Source organism: Sinohyriopsis cumingii, chromosome 7 (genome assembly GCF_028554795.1).
Source record: "Sinohyriopsis cumingii isolate HCF-2022 chromosome 7, ASM2855479v2, whole genome shotgun sequence".
Lineage (NCBI taxonomy): Eukaryota > Metazoa > Mollusca > Bivalvia > Unionida > Unionidae > Sinohyriopsis > Sinohyriopsis cumingii.
Window position 1 is genome coordinate 121,741,101 of NC_142967.1, and position 19,768 is coordinate 121,760,868.

Consider the following 19,768-nt stretch of genomic DNA (forward strand, 5'->3'; position numbering starts at 1 on the left):
ATGCTTTAGGTTGCCATTGGTAACAGGAGCTGATTGCTTTTGTCTTTTTTTTGTTTTTTTTTTTGTTTTTGTTTAAAAGGAGCATGATTGTCAGTCACATTAGTTAGGGGTTGCTCATAGGACCAGTAGACATCATCAGGATCATGAAGTATGTAAGCTATGTGGAAAAGTGTAGACTGTACATAGTTAAGCATTGAAGTTTTCCTGCTGTAAATTTAATGTGGGTTGTTTTTGTGTTACAAATATATGGTCTTAAACTAAGTAACAGAAAAGAGCAAAAATAAAAAAATTTTTCCATAAATAATTTATTTCCCGTGAATACAAAGTGAATATTTAAAAAAAAATTAAGTGCATGTATTATAAATTAAATCCCAAATAGTCTTGAAAGTTGTATCATAAGTCCAAATATATAGAATTCCAATTGAATTCCAGGTGTTCGAAATAAATTTCAATATTGAATGTTTTGATGTTCCTGTTGTCTTGAATGTATTAATGTGCCAGTGGCCTGGAATGTGGTGATGTGTCAAGTGTTTTGATGTATCACAGTAATGTAATTCAAAATGTCCTTGACTGAATTCAGTATAATTCCAAATTAATCATTTAGCCTAAGAAGTATTAATGAGCACTTTGTAATTCCAGAGAACAATTTTAAATAAATTAATCAACTCAGATTAAAACTATATTCAACAATAAGACTGTTTCCACTTAGGATTTTAAGTTTGAATGAGTAATTTTTCAAGTAAACAATATTGATATAAAAAGCTAATATACAGTAATAGAGCCAATATGTAGGTCATTCTCCTCTAAAACATTCAGAGTTGTCAACAAGTTTAGGAATTTCCAAGTGAAAAACTAATATCCTACTTACAGATGGAAGTAAACATGTTTACCTCCATTAATAGTAATCAGAATGTTTAATATATATTTAAAGAGAATTATTAGATATGTATTATATTGTTATGAAATAAATGTCACTGATCAGGTAGACCATTTACTTGACTTTGTACTAAGGTCTGGTACAGAATAAAGCCATATTTAACATATAATCATAGAGAAATGTCAACAGACAATACAAATTAAATATACATAACATTCTGATCATCAAAATCATTTTGAAAGTTACTAATGTCATTATTAAAATTTCTGGAGTAACATAGGTACTGCTCTTTGTTTGGTAGAATAACAAGGTATACATGAGAGTTTTTTGTCCTGATTTTTTAACACCTTAGTCCAGAAATTAAGTTTGTCATGTTAAAAATATCTTAAATATCAATACAGTGCTTGTTTTAATGGTGGTCTAAAATGTAAAAATACGTCTCCTAGCAACATGAAATTATCATAATGGATAGTAATTTTATCTAATAACAAAGTACAGTACTTACTGAATGTAGTGTCTAGCAGGTTTGGATATTTAAAACTGCTCATTAAGAGCGGCTTGAAGTTCTGGAGAGTATTTTCTGTATATACACATTCACTGTATGTGCTTTGGTTCATGGTCCATTTTTCATGTCTTCTTTGTGTGATCAAACAAAAATAAAGACACCATCACGCTGTGTGGAACAATCTTTACTGAACATGTGGTAGCCAGGAGTTGAAGTAACTGGGCATCAGAGAAGGATGAATCTATCTTGGTTTCAAGTAGTGCCAAGAAATATATTGATCAGGAGCTTTGAAATTTTACCAAATTTGTTACTGTTTATATTGAGATGACCCAATAAAAACTTTTGGGGTGTTTTTGTCTGATTTCATAATTTTAGAAACTGTACCATTAATGCATCACTTGCCAGCTATGGTAGTAACTAACCCATAAATATTCCGTTAATATTTTACTTGCCCTGATATGGTAATAACTAACCCATAAACATGCCATTAATATTTTACTTGCCCAGATATAGTAGTAACTAACCCATAAATGTACCATTAATAGTTTACTTGCCCAGATATGGTAATAACTAACCCATAAATGTACCATTAATAGTTCACTTGCCCAGATATGGTAGTAACTAACCTATAAATGTACCATTAATAGTTCACTTGCCCAGATATGGTAGTAACTAACCATAAACATGCCATAATTCACTTGCCCAGATATGGTAGTAGCTAACCATTAAAAATACCATTAATACTGGTTATAAAAATTAGGTTTGTTTTGAACAAAAATAAAACAAATTGTACATTCCATTGTTGTTTTTGGAAGCCATGTTGGTGATGTAAATACACAAGAACACTCTTCTGTTAAGGGTTCTGATTCAGTTTATCTTATATTAGATTCATTCCCTTTTATCCTTTCATGTTTGTTGGGCAGGGAATTTAAATGGCGTTTTATAAATTCAATACCTTATAAATTCAATACTGGGACTGATGTAACCCTTGAACTCAAAAAAAAATACATTGCATAATAATTTGTGGTTTGTTATTAGAAAATACTAATTCACATTTATTTTAAGAAACATTTTTAAGAAAGACTGATATTTGAGCTTGAAGGCAACTAACCTTAAATAACAGTTCACACATTATCATATTAGTAATTTATTGGTATATGCTTTAGAAATAAATAAATGCTTTGTCACTGTACTCGTGTATCACATTTCAGTACACATTGAGTGTCAGCTTGATTTTGAGCACCCCACTGGGTAAAATATTATGGGTATCATCAGATTGCACCTGTGTTCATTTTGAAAATAGTTTGGAGTTGGTATTTAAATTGTTTTCTGTTTGGAAATAGTGTTGAAATATATTGTTTTGATTAATATTGACCTTCATAAATAGAATTATTAGAGTTTTAATGATTTTTAGGTTCGAGACCTGAAACGCTTATGGGACAATCAGATTTCGATCAGATCTCTGCAGTCCTATCGGAGATCTGATGGACACAAAAATGAAGTCGTATTAAGTTGACATTTGTCCAATACAATCAAAACTGAAAGTGAGATATGTCATTCTGAACATCATTACAAAAGATAACTCTCCCTAAGACCAATTTGCAGTGCTTTATAGCATAGGCTTTTAAAAATAAGTGGAATTGGAATTCAAAAAGTCACCTAACATGAACTTTTGTCTGGACTGAGGAGATCTGATTTTAATCAGATTGGCTTATGGGATTGCCTGTTGTGCATTGTCTGTCCATCAGCTCCAATTGGTTATTGCTACACCTAAACTATTTTGAGGATTGCCATGAAACTTTACACACACATTCATCCCAAGGTCTAGTTGGTTCTTAATGAAAATGAGGTATGTTCACCACAGCAGCCATCTTAAAAACCTTATCGCTGCTTCACCTAACCATACATTCATATCATCATGGGGTTTTCACCAGAAGACATGTGATATATCTGGTGGGTCCTAAATTAAAATGGTGCCAGTCTGACAGCTAATATGGCCACCATGAAATAAGTCTTGAAAACCTTGTTATTGATATTGCTCCTAAGCAGAAAGATATATTTGACAGTGGTTTTCCAACAGAAGACTTCTTAGAGTGACTGCTTGGACAGAATGAAAACGATGCTGGTCTGACATGGCTTTGAGGATGTATTATATGGATTAATACCAGTGCAGTATGGGCTGTATGGGGCAGATTAAAGTTCTAAACTGTTAAGATAAAGAATTGCAGATACATTGTAGGAAGATAGCACACACTTCTAAAAAGAGGTTAAACATTTTTAGAATTAAAGATAAAATGTAACCATGTTAAAAGTATAAAACTAAACATTTCCTGGTTTTTTTTTAATACGAGAGGAAGGCCTGTCAAGAAGACATTTGGAAGCCTCGATTCATACAGAGAAGGAATGGGGACATATTTTTTAATGGGACTGGACAGAAATGGGTTTAGGGATTAGGGAAAAACAGAGATACCCCTCTCATGGTAATTTATAATGTCACCTGCTTCCTTAAAAGAAGAATAAAACTTCTAAATGAGTTAAAAATTTAAGTGTGACTGATTACATGCCATACCCTTGACTTGTTGATTTACTAAAAGTCATTGGTGCATATAGTTTGTTAACCTCAGAATAATGTGGTTTATTCATCTCCATTGTAGGAATGTTTGTTGTTATTCAGGATTTCACTGACGATTTTTGTCCTACCTTCTCCAACGTGTATACAGTAACAGGCCACTTAGAGTTTCTTATTTTTAACTCCACTTGAAAATCTTGTTATTGATGTGACTCTATAAGGGAAGGTGTTGAAGTTTTCAGTATAAGGTTTCTTTTGATATCTGGTTGGTCCTAAATACAAAAACATGTTTACAGCATGATGCCCCATGTTAAACATAACTATAAACTGCCACACTGCAGACATCATAACATTAGGATAAAAACTATGAAAGCTACATAAACAATTTGACACACACACACACACACAGAGTTAGGTCTAGTTGGTCCTAAATGCTGATGCGACATACAATATGACCCCCAATGGCTGCTTGCCTGAAAATGTTGTTTTTGCTACTCCTCCTATAGAGAAAGTCATATCAACATGGGTTTTTGCAAGAAGACTTCTTTAGTGGTGCTAATCTAACATAACAGCAGCCATCTTGAAAATTGTGTTGTTGCTTCTTGCCCTAAATAGAAAGTCTCATTGAGATGGGGTTTTCACCAGAAGACTTTTTATTGTCTCTAGTTGGGCACGAAAATGATGCCATCTAGCATCCATTATGGTCATCATGGTTGCCATCTTGTAAATCTTCTGAATGGAATGTCATATCAGCATGAGGATTTCACCAAATGATTTCTTTTGATGTCTAGTTGGTCTTGAGTGAAAATGGTGTTGAATTTACATCCAATATAGTTGTCACAGCAGCTAATTTGAAAATCTTGTTATTGCTTACTATTATCAGATATGATTTCAACACTTGACACTTAAAAAAGAAAGAAATGGTCTCGACTTGAATTGTTAGAAATTACTGTTGGTCATTTGATTATGAGGTTAGATTATGAGTCCCTTCAAGGGAGACTTGTAAAATGTAGTATTGAACAATCCTTTGCATTTGACAGAAATCATGCAATACCTAGAGGAGTTTACAAAACTGTTTGGTTTGGTGTATTACAGTGCTGCTGCAAGTGGAGGTTATTAGTGTGAGGCAAGTGGAGTAAATTTCCATGCCCAGGGGCATGCTTGCATTCATGTCCAGGCAGAAACCTTGTTGAAGAAATTAACATTTTCTTTTCATATACATTTAAGAACGATGCAATGAAGCACTAAAATAGCAACCAGCAGACCAATCCCTGCATTTTTAGTATTGGGGACGGGGTGGAGAGGCTGTAATTTTCTTTTGAACAGAGATATTTTTTTCTTCCTTTTTCATGTAGATAATTTAACTTTTTTCGTTTGATTTAAAAAATATCTGCCACCTTCATCCCAATTAAATGGTTGGTCCATGTAGCCATGATGGACAAAATATCTTCATCATATGGCACTATAGTTTTGTTGTTTGTATGTGCCTGTAAATGTGTGGGTTTTTGAATCCTGTAATTGGATCGGATCAGTTCCTGTGGTATGCAGTTGACACCCAATAACCTCCATGTGTTGGTTTTCTATAATATGCCAAACCAGATCATGTCAATTATGAATAAGCATTGCCATATTTTGAATCTGTTATTTTGTTTCTGTAGCTATTAAAATTTTGCCTTTTTGCCAGAATTTAAAGAGTATCTGTTTTTAATACATTACCATTATAACTTCCAGGAAGATTAAAGCACTGTTAACTAAACAATGGTCAAGCACTCACTTCACCCATTTTCAGGTTCAGGGCTTGTATAGTGATATAGGCATAGCAGACTGGTTTAATATTTACTAGCCCTTTGAGGGGAATGGGTAATTTGGCTTTAAATGCTAAATCCAGTTTCTTCATCTCAATGACCACTCAACACTGTTATCTTAAAAGTCTTGAAACAGTGTTGATTTCCTTGTGTTTTTATTTACTAATGTTGGGTTTAAATTTACAGTTAAGCCAAAAATGTTTTCTTTCTTTTCAGCGGGGTCCTATGTGGCCTTGACATTGTTGGGAAAACCCCAAACTATCCCACCAAATAGAGAGTCCTCATCAGACAGGGAAGCCGGTTCAGCTAGGGATTCTATGATGGACCGCATCACCAACCCACAGCCAGTCAATGTAAGTAGCTACCAAAGTAAATAAACAGTCAGACCTTCTATAGGATCAACATTCATATATAATAACAACCTATGTGTAAAGGTTAAAGACAAAGGCTCAGTTTAACAATAAATTGATACATATCAATTTACTATGAATGAAGGCTACCTTTTCATGATGATGTTTTCTCCCAGAAGTGCAGTTAGATACAGGTTCACTGTATAATCTAAAGCCATTTTGTTGTGTCAGTAATCTCAAGGCCATTCATTCAGATAAAACTTGGTGTCAAGGCATCCATCTGGTCATTTTTGTCTTCCAGTGTATCTGTCACTTTGTCAGTTTGCGATGGACCTACAGATGGAAGACAAATGGTAAGAGGGATCATGTTAGTGTTGGTGACAGTTGTTCCAAATGACTATTTCCAGGTTGTATTTATGGACTAGGATCATGTTAGTGTTGGTGACAATTGTTCCAAATGATTATTTCCAGGTTGTATTTATGGATTAGGATCAGACTTTGTTGCAGAGGTTAAACCAACAGTATTGAAATTCCATTAAATCATTGAATAACACTATAATCCAAGGCAGTGTGGTAAGGAGCATTTTAGAGAGAAGACTATAGCCATAAAATATTTATAATATGGTGATGTTTGAAGGTTTCATGTTGTCACTAAGGGGCTTACTTTATCCTGAGCCAAGACATACTGTAGGGATTTTATTCTTATCCCTACTGTTGATTGTTTAGATCTTTTATGATGATAAACTTGCTTGTAGCTGAAGCTGTTCATGCTTGTGTAAAAACAAAATCTTAAAGACATATTTTCTTTGTACCTTGTATTTTTACCTGGATGAGAGGAATAATGTTGTACTCCTGTATCTATACCTGAATTTTGTATCCTAGGTGGTGCTGAAGAAGGTAACACTTTTGTATTGCCTATGAATATATCTATCCAAAATTTCATTGTGGGCCCTGTGAATCCTCATTTACATTGAAAGTCTTGACTTGTCTATCTGAAATTCACTTGTCTATCTGAGAGTATTACATTTACATGGGAAATCTTCACTAGTCTATCAGAAATTATTAATATCTTCACTAGTTTATCTGAAATTATTATTTTTGCATGCGAAATCTTCATTAGTATAACTAAAATTATTATAGTTGCATGGGAGATAATCACATTTCCTTCTAAAATTATATCATTTGCATGGGAAATCTTTACTAGTCTATCAGTAATTATTACATTTTACAAACTATAATTAAAATAATTTGGCTGTTTGATTGAAATTAACACTGCAGTTAATTAATGAAGTTATTTACATTACAAGTTGCCATATATTTCTGTAATATTATTCCAGCCTGTGGAAACAATTTCCAGGTGGTGCCCTGCATCATGTAACATTATATAACTACTCCAGTAAGTCTTGGTTGATGGTCCTCCCATTGGCTATATGGTAATGAGATAAGGAAATGCCAAGATGGTTGATTTGACAGTGTCCATAGGGTCTGTCACAATATGTATGTATTACATAACTGTCAGCAGTAGAATCAATGCCAGTGATGGCAAGTTTCTGTGCTCAGTTTTTAAAAAACTCTAAATCCTCTACATCAGTCACTTCCTGTTTGGCCTACAAGAACAAAATACTGTTATAATAGCACCATTCACAGGTGAGACATTGTTCTATGGGACAATTCTTAACAAATGCACAAACACATGTACTGCTAGATGTTTACACACATTCAAGTGCCTCTTGTACTAAAACCTGGTAATAATTCAATATCCCTCTATAAATTTATTACAGAGTTTTAACGCAATGGATTGTTATAAAAGGTTTATCCTTGTGTATTGTTAAAGGGTTAAGTGCATTACTTTATTTCATGCTTAATAGTTGTTGACGAAGCATTTCCTACTTGTTAATTGTCATCTACAAGTATGTTTGGAGTAGGGTGGGGTTTTAGACTGTAGTCTTTGCTTTGTAATGTGATGATTTGTGTCAACCTAGAATTTTTTTATTAAAAATAACAAATAAAATAATAATAACAACCACTTTATTTGATGAGGGTAATGCAGTATAATATATTATTCTCCCCTTCAGGATGAACAAACTATTATAAACAAAAAGGAAATTAAAGAAAAAAGGATAACTTGATTTACTTATCAGTATACAACTATGTTTGCAGCTCAGAAATTTACCAAATAGATTGGCAAAACCCCACTTTGCCAACAGGTCTTCCTTTGTTTAAGGTTGAAAATGATCTGGATTCTTGCCGACTTGTTCCACTTTTAAGCGCCAGTTGAATCTATTTGGGACTCCAAGGAATATTTGATGGCAAAAACAGACGGGATTTTCTTTTAAGTCCGTGTATCTTGACCACAGTCCTGAAAGACTGTTTTATAATCATGCAATAATCCTTCTTGAACAACCAACTCCTGGCACTTTTGTACAAAAAATTAAACAATATTCTTTAAAAAATTAGGAGTTGTCGAAGATAAACCTAGGACAGTCTAAGTAGAACTCTAGAGTGGGAAAAAAGAAAATTATTGAATGAAATTATGGGAATTAAAAATGACATTTATAAAAAGATGACCTTTGTAAAAACTTGAGCAAATTAAGAATAAAGAGTACTTATTTGATTTTGTACACAAATAATAGACTAATTATTTGACTGGCCTATTTGTACATGAAGTGACTGTTATGTAGATGTACTATTGCAGCTGGAAAGCTTGTAAAATAGGTACAGGTATGTAGGAAGATTTATTGTACCACTGCGTTTTGGTGTTACAGCAGATAATATATTGAAGAGACATTCAGTTTCATGGTAGAAATTCAGTTGATTGGTAAACTATACTGTTTGCTTCTTTCAGCGATGCGCAATGGATGTATGGTCTTTTGAAGGGCAAGTTTTACAGGTAGACAAAAGTAACACCATAGTTTAAGCTTTAACTGACTTCTAATTGGCTATTCTTTCACTGTACTTGATAAAAACAATAATAGCAATCATTAATAATCAAGATAATATCAGATAATCAGAAATTGTGTTTGTTGTCACACTTTAGTAAGAATTGTGCAGTATAGTTTTCACTTATGCATCTGCATCAGAGACAGTAACATTGATGTCAGCAGTGTTTTGTGTTTAAATTTCTGATTGGAGCACCTCTTTGCCATTGTGTGCGTTTAACTGAAACTCTTTAATAATGTGACTACAGGTTTAAAATTTATGCTCTGGTATGTTAGAAATTTTTGTGTTGTTCACATATACTTAAGCATCACATTGAACTGTGTTAAAGTTTTGATTTAAAGTGTTTGAAAGTTGCACGTGTTCTGCGCCAGTAGCTTCAATAAACTGAAACTGAGAATGGTAATATTACTCAGACTCTAAAGTTGATACACTGATAGGTTAGGAGTCTCGGGCATGGTCAATGTGAGTATGTGAGAAAGCTTACCAGGTGGTTCTTTCTGGTAATTTCCCAGGTTCTTTCTCCACCATTTATACTGGCTGCCATGTATAGCCTATCTTGTGCTGAAAAATGGTGTTAAACCCTGCAACAACTACAACTGATAGGTTAGGAGTTGCCATCTTGATTGTCTTGGCTTCATAAACAAAGAACTTGGTTCATTATTGTGAACAAAGTTCAATTTTTAGTGCTGAAAGTTTTGAATGCCAGATATTTTCAACATATTTGCTGCATTCAACTGAAACAGTGGTTCGTATCACGTAAAATTTGGCATGATTCATGAACTAGCTTTGTGAAAAACTTACAACTTTTTTTAAAGGGTCTGTTCAAGTAAACAAATTTTCAGGTGCAAATTTTGGGACTAAAACAAAAGGTTGATTTGAAACTATATGGGTACAGAACATTTAATCTTGTTGCTTCCAGCAAAGAAATTTTGCTTCCAGTACAGAATAACATGGTGTTCAACTTTTATTGATTGAGTGAACAAAAGAAATTAGCGGAATCTGGCCTGCAGAAAGAGACTTTTGAAACTGTCTTAACTGATCAAACTATCGAAAGAATTTCCAGCAATGATGGAAAACTAAATTCAGTTGGTTTTAGTCTCACAGTAAAGGGAGGCATGGAGATAAGGGGGGAGAAGCTTGTTTAGCTCACCCAAGGGATCACAATTTGTAGTGGCCAGCTTTTATACCACATCTGGTAATTGGGGTGGTGTTTGTTTTGTTTTGTTTTACACATAAAATTTAACCTTAAAAAACTTTTTCCTCTGAGGATTGAAATCTTTTTACTTCAGAAGCGTTTATGACTGCTTTTTAAAATTAGCATGTATGTTGCTGGGATGCCTGGAGTACCTGTTGGCATTAAAACCCTGTGAGGATATTAAAAACCCCTTTTAAAATATCAAGGGGTACAAAGGCTCCTTGACTTTAATAGTATGGAAGCCACTCTGAGCTTTTGGATAATATTACAATGGGTCTAAAGTTTATACATTGTTATGCTAGGTGCACATGTCTAGCTTGTCTAACCAACATAAGCATTATGGTCTAAAATTTATACACTTATGTTTGTGGTTGGCGTCTAGCTTGTCTATCCAACATAAGCATTATGGTCTAAAATTTATACACTTATGTTTGTGGCTGGTGTCTAGCTTGTATAGCCAACATAAGGATTATGGTCTAAAGTGTATACATTGTTGTGTTTGGGGTTTGTGTCTGGCTTGATTAGCCAACATTAGCATTATGGTCTAACGTTTATACACTGTTATGTTTGGGACTTGTGTCTAGCTTTTCTAGCCAACATAAGCATTATGGTCTAAAGTGTATACACTGTTATGTTTAGGGCTCGTGTCTAGCTTGTCTGGCCAACATTAGCACTGTCATCTAAAGTTTTGTGCAAGAGTTTATGCAAGTCAAATAACACTGGAGCTTGCAAAAACAATTATGCAAGTGAGACCCCAAGTTCTCTGGAACACTTTTTAACATGCTCAGATGGATTTGAAAAAATCTATTACTGCATGTTAAAATTTTTGTTTGCATCTCCATTTGCAGGTGCCAGATTGTGAACATGTGCATTATTAATTTGCCCTCCTCCCCATGTTTGTCAATCTATCTATATAACCAAATGTTTCCAAAAGAAAACTTGTAACTGAGGTTGGCCTTGTGACCATCTGCATACATGCCAACCATTATGCTTTTGGCGTAATCCTTACGCTTTTTTCCCACTGAATTATGCCTTACGCCTAAATGTATTTGAATTACGCTTTTTCGGAATAGCCCCCTCCAAAAATACTAATAATTTGTTTTCTCATTTTTATTAACATCCCATTAATCCCACAGACCATATTCTAGAAAAGATGGCTTCTGTGTAAACTGCGACATAAGAAGACTTGCATGCACTTTTCTAACAATATTATGTTCTATTTATAGCAGCTGCCCTGTTTCCAAGAAACATGCTGGTTTATACTTTCAAATTTTTTCTATTTACAGCAGCTTTATGGCTTAGTTAGGAGAGAACAGACTGGTTTTCTAACTTTTAATCTTTGCTCGCAGGTTCTTTGTTCTAATTCATATCTGGTACAGAACCAGTCTGTAGGTATTTGGCTCCAAAGTCAAGTCAGATTTATTCTAGTTGATGTGTGTGTTAGAACAAAAATGTTTTTCAGATAATTTCACAGATGGATTAGGAAAAGATGAAAAACTGATTCAGAGATGAATACATGAAGTACACGGGGCCCCGAGTGGCCGAGTGGTCTAAAGCGCTCACCGTTACGGATCACTGCCATCTCACCTCTGTCTGCGTGAGTTCGAGTCTCAGGCTTGGCTAACGTTGGTACGTGAGAAAGCCTGTCAGTAGCTTCTCGTGGGTCGGTGGTTCTTCCCGGGGTTTTCCAGGGTTCTTCCTCCACCAATTATACTGACCGCCATGTATAGCTTATCTTGTGCTGAAAAATGGCGTTAAACCATACAACAACAACAACAACAACATGAAGTACACAATACAATGTTCCATTCTAGGATAGCTTCATGCCCTTGCAGGCTGTGTGGGAAGGATTTTAATATTGGTCATGGTGGTAAAACAAAGAAACCTTGAATTAGCTCATTTTACTACAATACTAAAGTAACTTCTTTTTTACAGGAGAACTAAATTGTGGACATAAATTTTATAAATGCAGAGGCATTATGTACCAAGTTCTTGATAGAACACGGACTATCCCTAGTGGTAGACGACTACATTGGTCCTTTGTTCAAACAAGTTTTTCCCGATTTCAAAATTTCAGAAAATATGCGTGTACAAGAACAGAATCATCTAATATTGTTAGGGACTGCTCTGGTGGCCTAGTGGTTCGAGCATCTGCCGCGGATGCGGGAGGTTGTGGGTTTGATCCCCTGCTAAGTCATACCAAAAACTTACAAAAATGGTACTAACAGCTGCCTCACTAATGGCGCTCAGCATTAAGAGGTTAGTGTTAGGACTGGTCGGCCTGGTGTCAGGATAATGTGACTGGGTGGGACATATGTCTGCAGCATGATGCCCCAGTGCTGGACATCACTATAAAACTGTCACACTGCAGACATCACAGCAATATGGCTGAAAAAATTTTGTTGTTGTTGTTGTTGTTGTTGTAGGGTTTAACACAATTTTTTAGCACAATATAGGCTATACATGGTGGCCATTATTAATGGTGGGAAAACCTCGGAAAGAACCACCGACCCACGAGAAGCTACTGGCAAGCTTTCTCACATACCCACATTGGCCTGAAAAATTGTTAAAGCTACATTAAAAATCCAAATCACACACACTTATATTGTTAGGTGTTTTGCAGAAGATACTTAACTTAAAATTGCAGAAACCATTAAAATTGGACCATTAATATTGCAACAGACAGGAGTAGTGGTTATGATGACAAAAAGTTGTACCCAGTCTGTGTAAGAGACCTTGACAACAAAAAGGGCAAAGTCAGAAGTCAGAGTGTGCCTCTTTCATTACCAGAATTAACAGTAGATTCCACTGGAGAATTTTGTTATTTGCTTGATAATGCTTTGAATAAATATAAGTTGACAGAACTCTATGGAGGTTTCAGCTGATACTGCATCAGTGATGACTGGAATTCATAAAGGAGTTGCATTCTATATTTTGAAAAATGTCTCCATCACTGTACATATCAGGTTGTAGGTTGTCTCTGTCATATGATGCACCATGCAGCAGGAAAGGCTGCTGATAAATGAAAAGAACTCCCTAAAGTATCAGGTAGGCACTCTACCTGACAATGTACTTCATGAGTTAATTTTTTTCATCTTATTTCCCAGCTAAAAGACTCAATAACTGGAAGATATAAATTTCCTCTTTTTTGTCAGGTTATGAAAGGAATATTGGTTCTTTACCATTCTAATGCTAACTGAGAGATTGTTCAGTATTGTTAACAAAAATAACACTGAATTCAGATCCAGGCTCTGTTACCCAGCACTTAGTGTTCTACTGGTATGCAAAACATTCATGGTCTCAATTGGTACAGTGTTTTAAAATGCAATATGAGAGTTTGTTGCTTTTTAAAGCTCAAAGTCTTATATACGAAAACTTGAAGCAGTAATTGATGTTAAAAATCCAGATCGCTAAATAAATAATTTTGTACACATGCTTATTGAATTTTTATTATGTTATATGTGGATTACACTTTTTCCTCATCAGGGGTTGGCATGTGTGCATCTGCAAGAGGGCTGGGTTTTTTTTTTTGTTTGTTCCTCTATCCTGGGATAATGGGAGGGTGGGCAGAGATTAAATATACAAAACTGCAATTGCATTGACATTTTTGAATATTTGTTTGCCAAACTAATGTTAGTGCATTAGGAATGCACTCAGAAAGGCTTTTGAGCCCTTGGTCACTGTGGGAAGTGGTGAGCCCTGCAACTCATTTGGTTTCTTACAGCACTGTGGTCTGATTAGGCTAAGGTACAGTACAAAAATTATGTTGGGTCATTGATAGAACATGCATTTAACACTTTTTTAACAGCTCTAATAGTTGCAATAATGTTCTGATTTTACTGCTTTTGCTGTATATGTATATACATATATATTCATTCACACCCACTTTATTGATAGACTATACTTTTGACAATGTAATGATATAATTGCTCTGAAATAATATGAATGCAGATCATGGCATGTACTAATGAGTGCAGAATTATGTCCACAGATCATGGCATGTACTAATGAGTGCAGAATTATGTCCACAGATCATGGCATGTACTAATGACTGCAGAATTATGTCCACAGATCATGGCATGTACTAATGACTGCAGAATTATGTCCACAGATCATGGCATGTACTAATGACTGCAGCATTATGTCCACAAATACAAGATCATACCCTAACCTAATTAACCAGATAGGGGCCATCCATTTAGTATGTATGCAAAAATCTGACAAAGCTTGACCCCTCCCCCCTCCCTGTACAGATGCATAGTTTTTTACCACCACCCCATCTGCATATGTACGCATCACACACACACACACCAATTCTGTAGAACGGCCTATATTTAATCCACACAGAAAAGATCAACGATTAATAATATTAACTTGTTTAACCCTTTGCTTCCCATATAAAAATCGAACCCTCTTACCTGTGCCTTCCAAATGACGTTCACGATGTCATACTCTTGCTTCCCAGGAAAATCTGTGTTGTCATCATGTAGGTGTAGGAACTGGAGTTTGTCAAACCTTCTGTGTGGCATTACATTTTTGATTCCTTCATTGGATAGAAACTTTTCATTTCACCAATAAAAACTATAGTCAGGAGCTTTGATTATTCCCATGAAGATCAACATGCCAATAAAGGCAGACATCTCATGCACACTGGTCTCTGTCCAGTTTGCATCACTGATTTCATGATCCACATGTTGTTCAGCTGCAAATTTATTTGTTTTGATTACAATCTTTTCAAAAAGTCCAGCTGGAAAATATAATTGGAAATAGTCTAGTTCTGGTGCTGTTTCCTGCAAATTATATGATTCTAACTGCTGAGTGAATGGATTTCTGTCACTATCATTCACGTCTGCAAACCATTTGGCTGATCATCATCTGTGTCACGCAAGTCTAATGACATTTCAGTGTTGATATCTGATGACAGAATTTCAGATTCTTCGTAATTAAAAGCATCACTGTTTATAAAATTTGGTATTTCATCTGAACTGAATCCAGAAAAATCGTTTTCACTTCCAGACAAATCACTGTAATCAACAGATGAGGACAACATAGCCATGACGAAATCAAGAGATTCCCTTCATAAAAAAAAAAAAATTCATATTGAAATGAATGGAAGAAATGAACAACACAAACATTTTTAATTTTGTTATTTTATTTTATATGCCCCACAGTTACAGCAGATTTCATCTTTTAAACACGTTAAAGCTATATTATACTTTACAATGTATGGAAGAAGACTTATGTATTTGCCACACATTCTAAGAATGTGATTTTCCACATAAAGAACATGATGACATTATGAATTTATGAAATTAATGTAAAGTTCAGCAACATGTTTGGAAAAATTACAATTATGAGGAACTTACCTATGTTAGAAAGGCCATAATATTTGCATCAAATTGATGTAATACAACCGGCTAACAACTCCATTTCGGATGTGGCCGTGGACCCCCCACAATGTGTAATTTGTCGGTTAAATTTAGATTTATATGTTCTAATGTTATGAAATATGTCATTAAAATTGAATGTTAGTAAAGATGATTTTTTTTTTACCAGCATTTGGTTACCTCACAGCGAATCAACATTTAAATGGAAGATGTAACATATTCAATGTAGATACTGTGTAATGTGTGGAAATGCATAGATGTGGGGCAAAGGTAAATGCGTTGTTATGCTTAGATGGGGGTGGGGCAATGGTAAAGGTGTAGAAAAACATGCCTCCAGAGTAAAGGGTTAAGAAAACAGATAGTCACCTGAATTGAATGTCTGGCTGCATCAAAGAAATAAGCTGTGTAACTTTAAATTCCAGTAAAATTCAAATGCGAACTGAACCCAGTCGAAGAGGTTACGTATTAGACAAATTATTATCAAGGTTATACACACACACGCACACACACACATGCACACACACACACACACACACACACTATGCATATGTACATTATTGGTAGACCCACCCCATACATAAGTGTATGCATTTGGGTTTTTTTATGCATACATACTAAATGGATGACCCCATACTTATTTGAATTATTTCTTTCTATCTGTTGATATAGATAATTGTAATATATTTAAGAAGATTAAAATTTACAGTTTATGTTTGGTTATAAATGATACATATTTGAAAGGCATAAATTTACCTCCAGATACATCACATAAAGTAGTTCTTGCCAGGACCGTCAAGTTGTTGTTTTCTATTCAAGACAGTTGTTTATTACTATAGAATGTAGTATTATTGTTATATTGCCTTGTCCTGAGGGAACCGTTTTTCCATAGTGTTATTTTGTGACCTGGTTTCCCCCATCCCATGACATCACTGTAGAAGAACTTTTCTCCCAATGTGTTGTTTTATGTCATTGTATCCCTCACCCCATACCACCATGACAACGCTGTAGAAGAACTGTTCTCCCATAGTGTTGTTTTGTGACATTATATCCCTAACTCCGTACCACCTTGACAACACTGTAGAACTATTCTCCCAAAGTGTTGTTTTATCACATTGTATCCCTGACCCCTATCACCATGACAACACTGTAGAAGAACTATTCTCCCAAAGTGTTGTTTTGTGACATCATATCCCTCACCGCGTACCACCATGACAACACTGTAGCAGACAGTACCCTAGGGAAAAGGCAATGTCAGATTTAGTGCATCTTTGATGTCATGAAATGTCATGTCATGTTCACATGTTGCAATGTGCCCCCTGAGTAACTAAGTGTAATGGCTGTTAGCAGGTATAATATCGCAGGGTTGATGGGAAATGTCTACTATCCTGTAATAAATTCTTGTAGTTGGCTGAGGCTGTTTTATTGCAGTTACCATGTCTGTTTATTACAAGCCCATTTTATCATCTGTAGATGTGATCTTATGAATATTCAGTATGTAATTTTATAGTGTCCTAATATGGGGGGGGTGGCCTTTCAAGAGAGGGAGAAATAATGTGAGAAATAATTATATATAAATATAAATAATTATTTAAGAATTGGTTGTGAGAAATAATTATGCCTAAAGTGTGAAAAGCATAACTACTTTTGTAAATAATTCATATTTTCATTTAAAAAGCACAGGCATTGTATGTGTTTAGTGTGGATTAACTTGTAATAAGGCATTTGTTTTAAAAGAAAATTTATTAATATACATTAATCATAGTACAAAACCACCTGGTCAATCAAGTCTGTGTACAAAACATCTGGTCATAACAATCATTGTCCATTCCATTTTCCTGTAGAATGTATATGGTAACTGAAGCTGTTTATTTGATTGCAGAACCTTGACAAAAGGATTCTGCCACTTTTCATTAAGCTGAATTGCTTTCACTTTTCCTTCTAAATGGAGAATGTCTGACAATATTTTTCAAAAACTTAATTGGCAATTTGTAGCTATTGCATGTTGTGTGATCAGCTACTTGTCTCAGTTACCTTTTAAAAAACATTTTGTATGTGAGATAGCTTGCCAGTAGCTTCTCATGGGTTGCTGGTTCTTTCTGGGGTTTTCCCCGGGTTCTTCCTCGACCATTTCATACTGGCTGCCATGTATAGCCTATCTTGTGCTGAAAAATGGCTTTAAACCCTACAACAACAAAAAACTTATTTTGTAATCTAGGACATGGAAGTTATGACAACATATAGTTTTCAGCTCTACTGGATATAGACCAGAAGAGCTCAAGTGATGGCCTCTTGTTATTCATACATCATCTGACATCAATTTGTCTGACATCCACCCATCTGTTAGAATAATTTTGGCTATCACTACTCTAAAAGGATTACCATGAAAATTGTGTTGCTGTTACTTCTCCAGAATGAATGGTCATATCAATGTGAGGTTTTTACTTAAAGACTTCTTATGCTGTCTAGTGGTTATAAATGAAAATGCCAATCTGATGGTCACCATAGCAGCCATCTTGAACATCTTATTGCTGCTTCACTGAAATGGAAAATCATATGAACATGAGGTTTTCACCAGAAGACCAGTTATGATAACTAGTTGGTCCTAAATGAAAATATGGCTTCAGATATATGGCCACAATGGCAACCTTCTTGAAAATTTTCTTGTCAATGCTTTACCTACATGGAACGTTATATTGACATGGGGGTTTTCATCAGGGGATTTTGTATGGTGTCTGGTAGACCTGAAAGAAAATGGCAGGTAGCATATCCATCATGGTGGCCATCTTGAAGATTTGTTATCTTTACTCCACAATTGATGGCTGTTGAGAAATAGGATTTTCACCAATAGATTTCTTCTGATACCTAGTTGGTCCAGAATGAAAATGGTGCAATGCAGATTTCCTTTATGGCTGCCACAGTGACCATGCTGGAAAATAGTGGAGAACTTGGTCAATGCTGAAGATTGTGGTAACTTTTAGCATTATTTGCACAAGTTAGTTGAAGAAAGTTGTATCCTAAGCTCAAACAAGGAAAGAAAATTTTAAAAATTTCTGTCCAGAAAGAATCGTCCTCATTTGATTAGTGGCCTTGATGAATGCTGTGATGATACGATGTCACATAAATGTATGTGTGGTTCAAGGTGTTTTTCAGATCATTGGCAGAAAGGCCCAAGCATTTTCCTGTTGAGAGTAGACCCTGATTTGCTGATGCATTATAATGTTGGTAGTTAGGGTCATGTTACACAGGTACAAACAGTATACTCAAGAACTGCATACACAACTTGTTTGTAGGTACGTACATTATACTTTGTCTTACAGAACTGCATATTCATCTTTTTTATGGGTACGTACAGAATACATTGTGGTCGAGAAGTGTATAGATAACTTTTACACCGTTACAATACTCCTTGTCTTCTAGAACTGCATCAAGAACTTGTAATTAGGTTCATACTGTATACCTTGTCTAATAGAAATGCATACATAACTTTTACGCTTTTACATACAGCATACCTTGCCTGATAGAAATGCATACATAACTTTTACACTTGTACATACAGCATACCTTGTCTAAAAAAAACGCATACCTTGTCTAATAGAATTGCACACATAACTTTTAATTAGGTAGACAGTATTACAGGATCTCATGGGCAGAGGACATTGTCCCTCAACCTCCAGATTTGGGTGACACACAACATTTTAGAGGGACAAATGAAATAATTGTACATAATGTACTAACAGTGCTATAAAAAAAATGAATGCCTCCACACTTGCCACCTTTACTTTGTGTCTGCACTGAACTATCATATTTTCATTGGACACTTACATTATTGCAATAAGATGTTTCTGATATGCTGAAGTAACTCTCAAAAAAACATTTCTATTTGTGAACATCTGGTTAACCTGAAATGTCCATGGAAATTGCTCACACAAAACATTAGGTGTTTTCATTGCCACATTTATTGTTTTTAAACAGATATCCATTGCCATCTTGAAGTCTTAGCCCATCTTGCAACTTGGTCATTGCTAACGCCAACACAGGTACTGATGGACATTCTCTAATGAAAAGTTTTAGGTATAATTTTTTTTTCCACATGAAAAGGCATGCTGATGGGGGCACACGGGGTCAAGAGTAAGGGGACAT

The 19,768-nt window shown here is 35.0% G+C and overlaps 1 protein-coding gene across 1 annotated transcript in view; it reads left to right on the forward strand.

The window, feature by feature from the left end:
* The window catches only part of LOC149796047 (rho guanine nucleotide exchange factor 12-like), a 344,172-nt gene that overhangs the window by 124,034 nt on the left and 200,370 nt on the right, over positions 1 to 19,768 (forward strand). The window contains exons 6-7 of the mRNA XM_089965965.1: positions 5,973 to 6,109; positions 6,989 to 7,003. Coding sequence (XP_089822091.1) covers positions 5,973 to 6,109; positions 6,989 to 7,003 — 152 coding nt within the window. The remainder of the gene's footprint in view (positions 1 to 5,972; positions 6,110 to 6,988; positions 7,004 to 19,768) is intronic.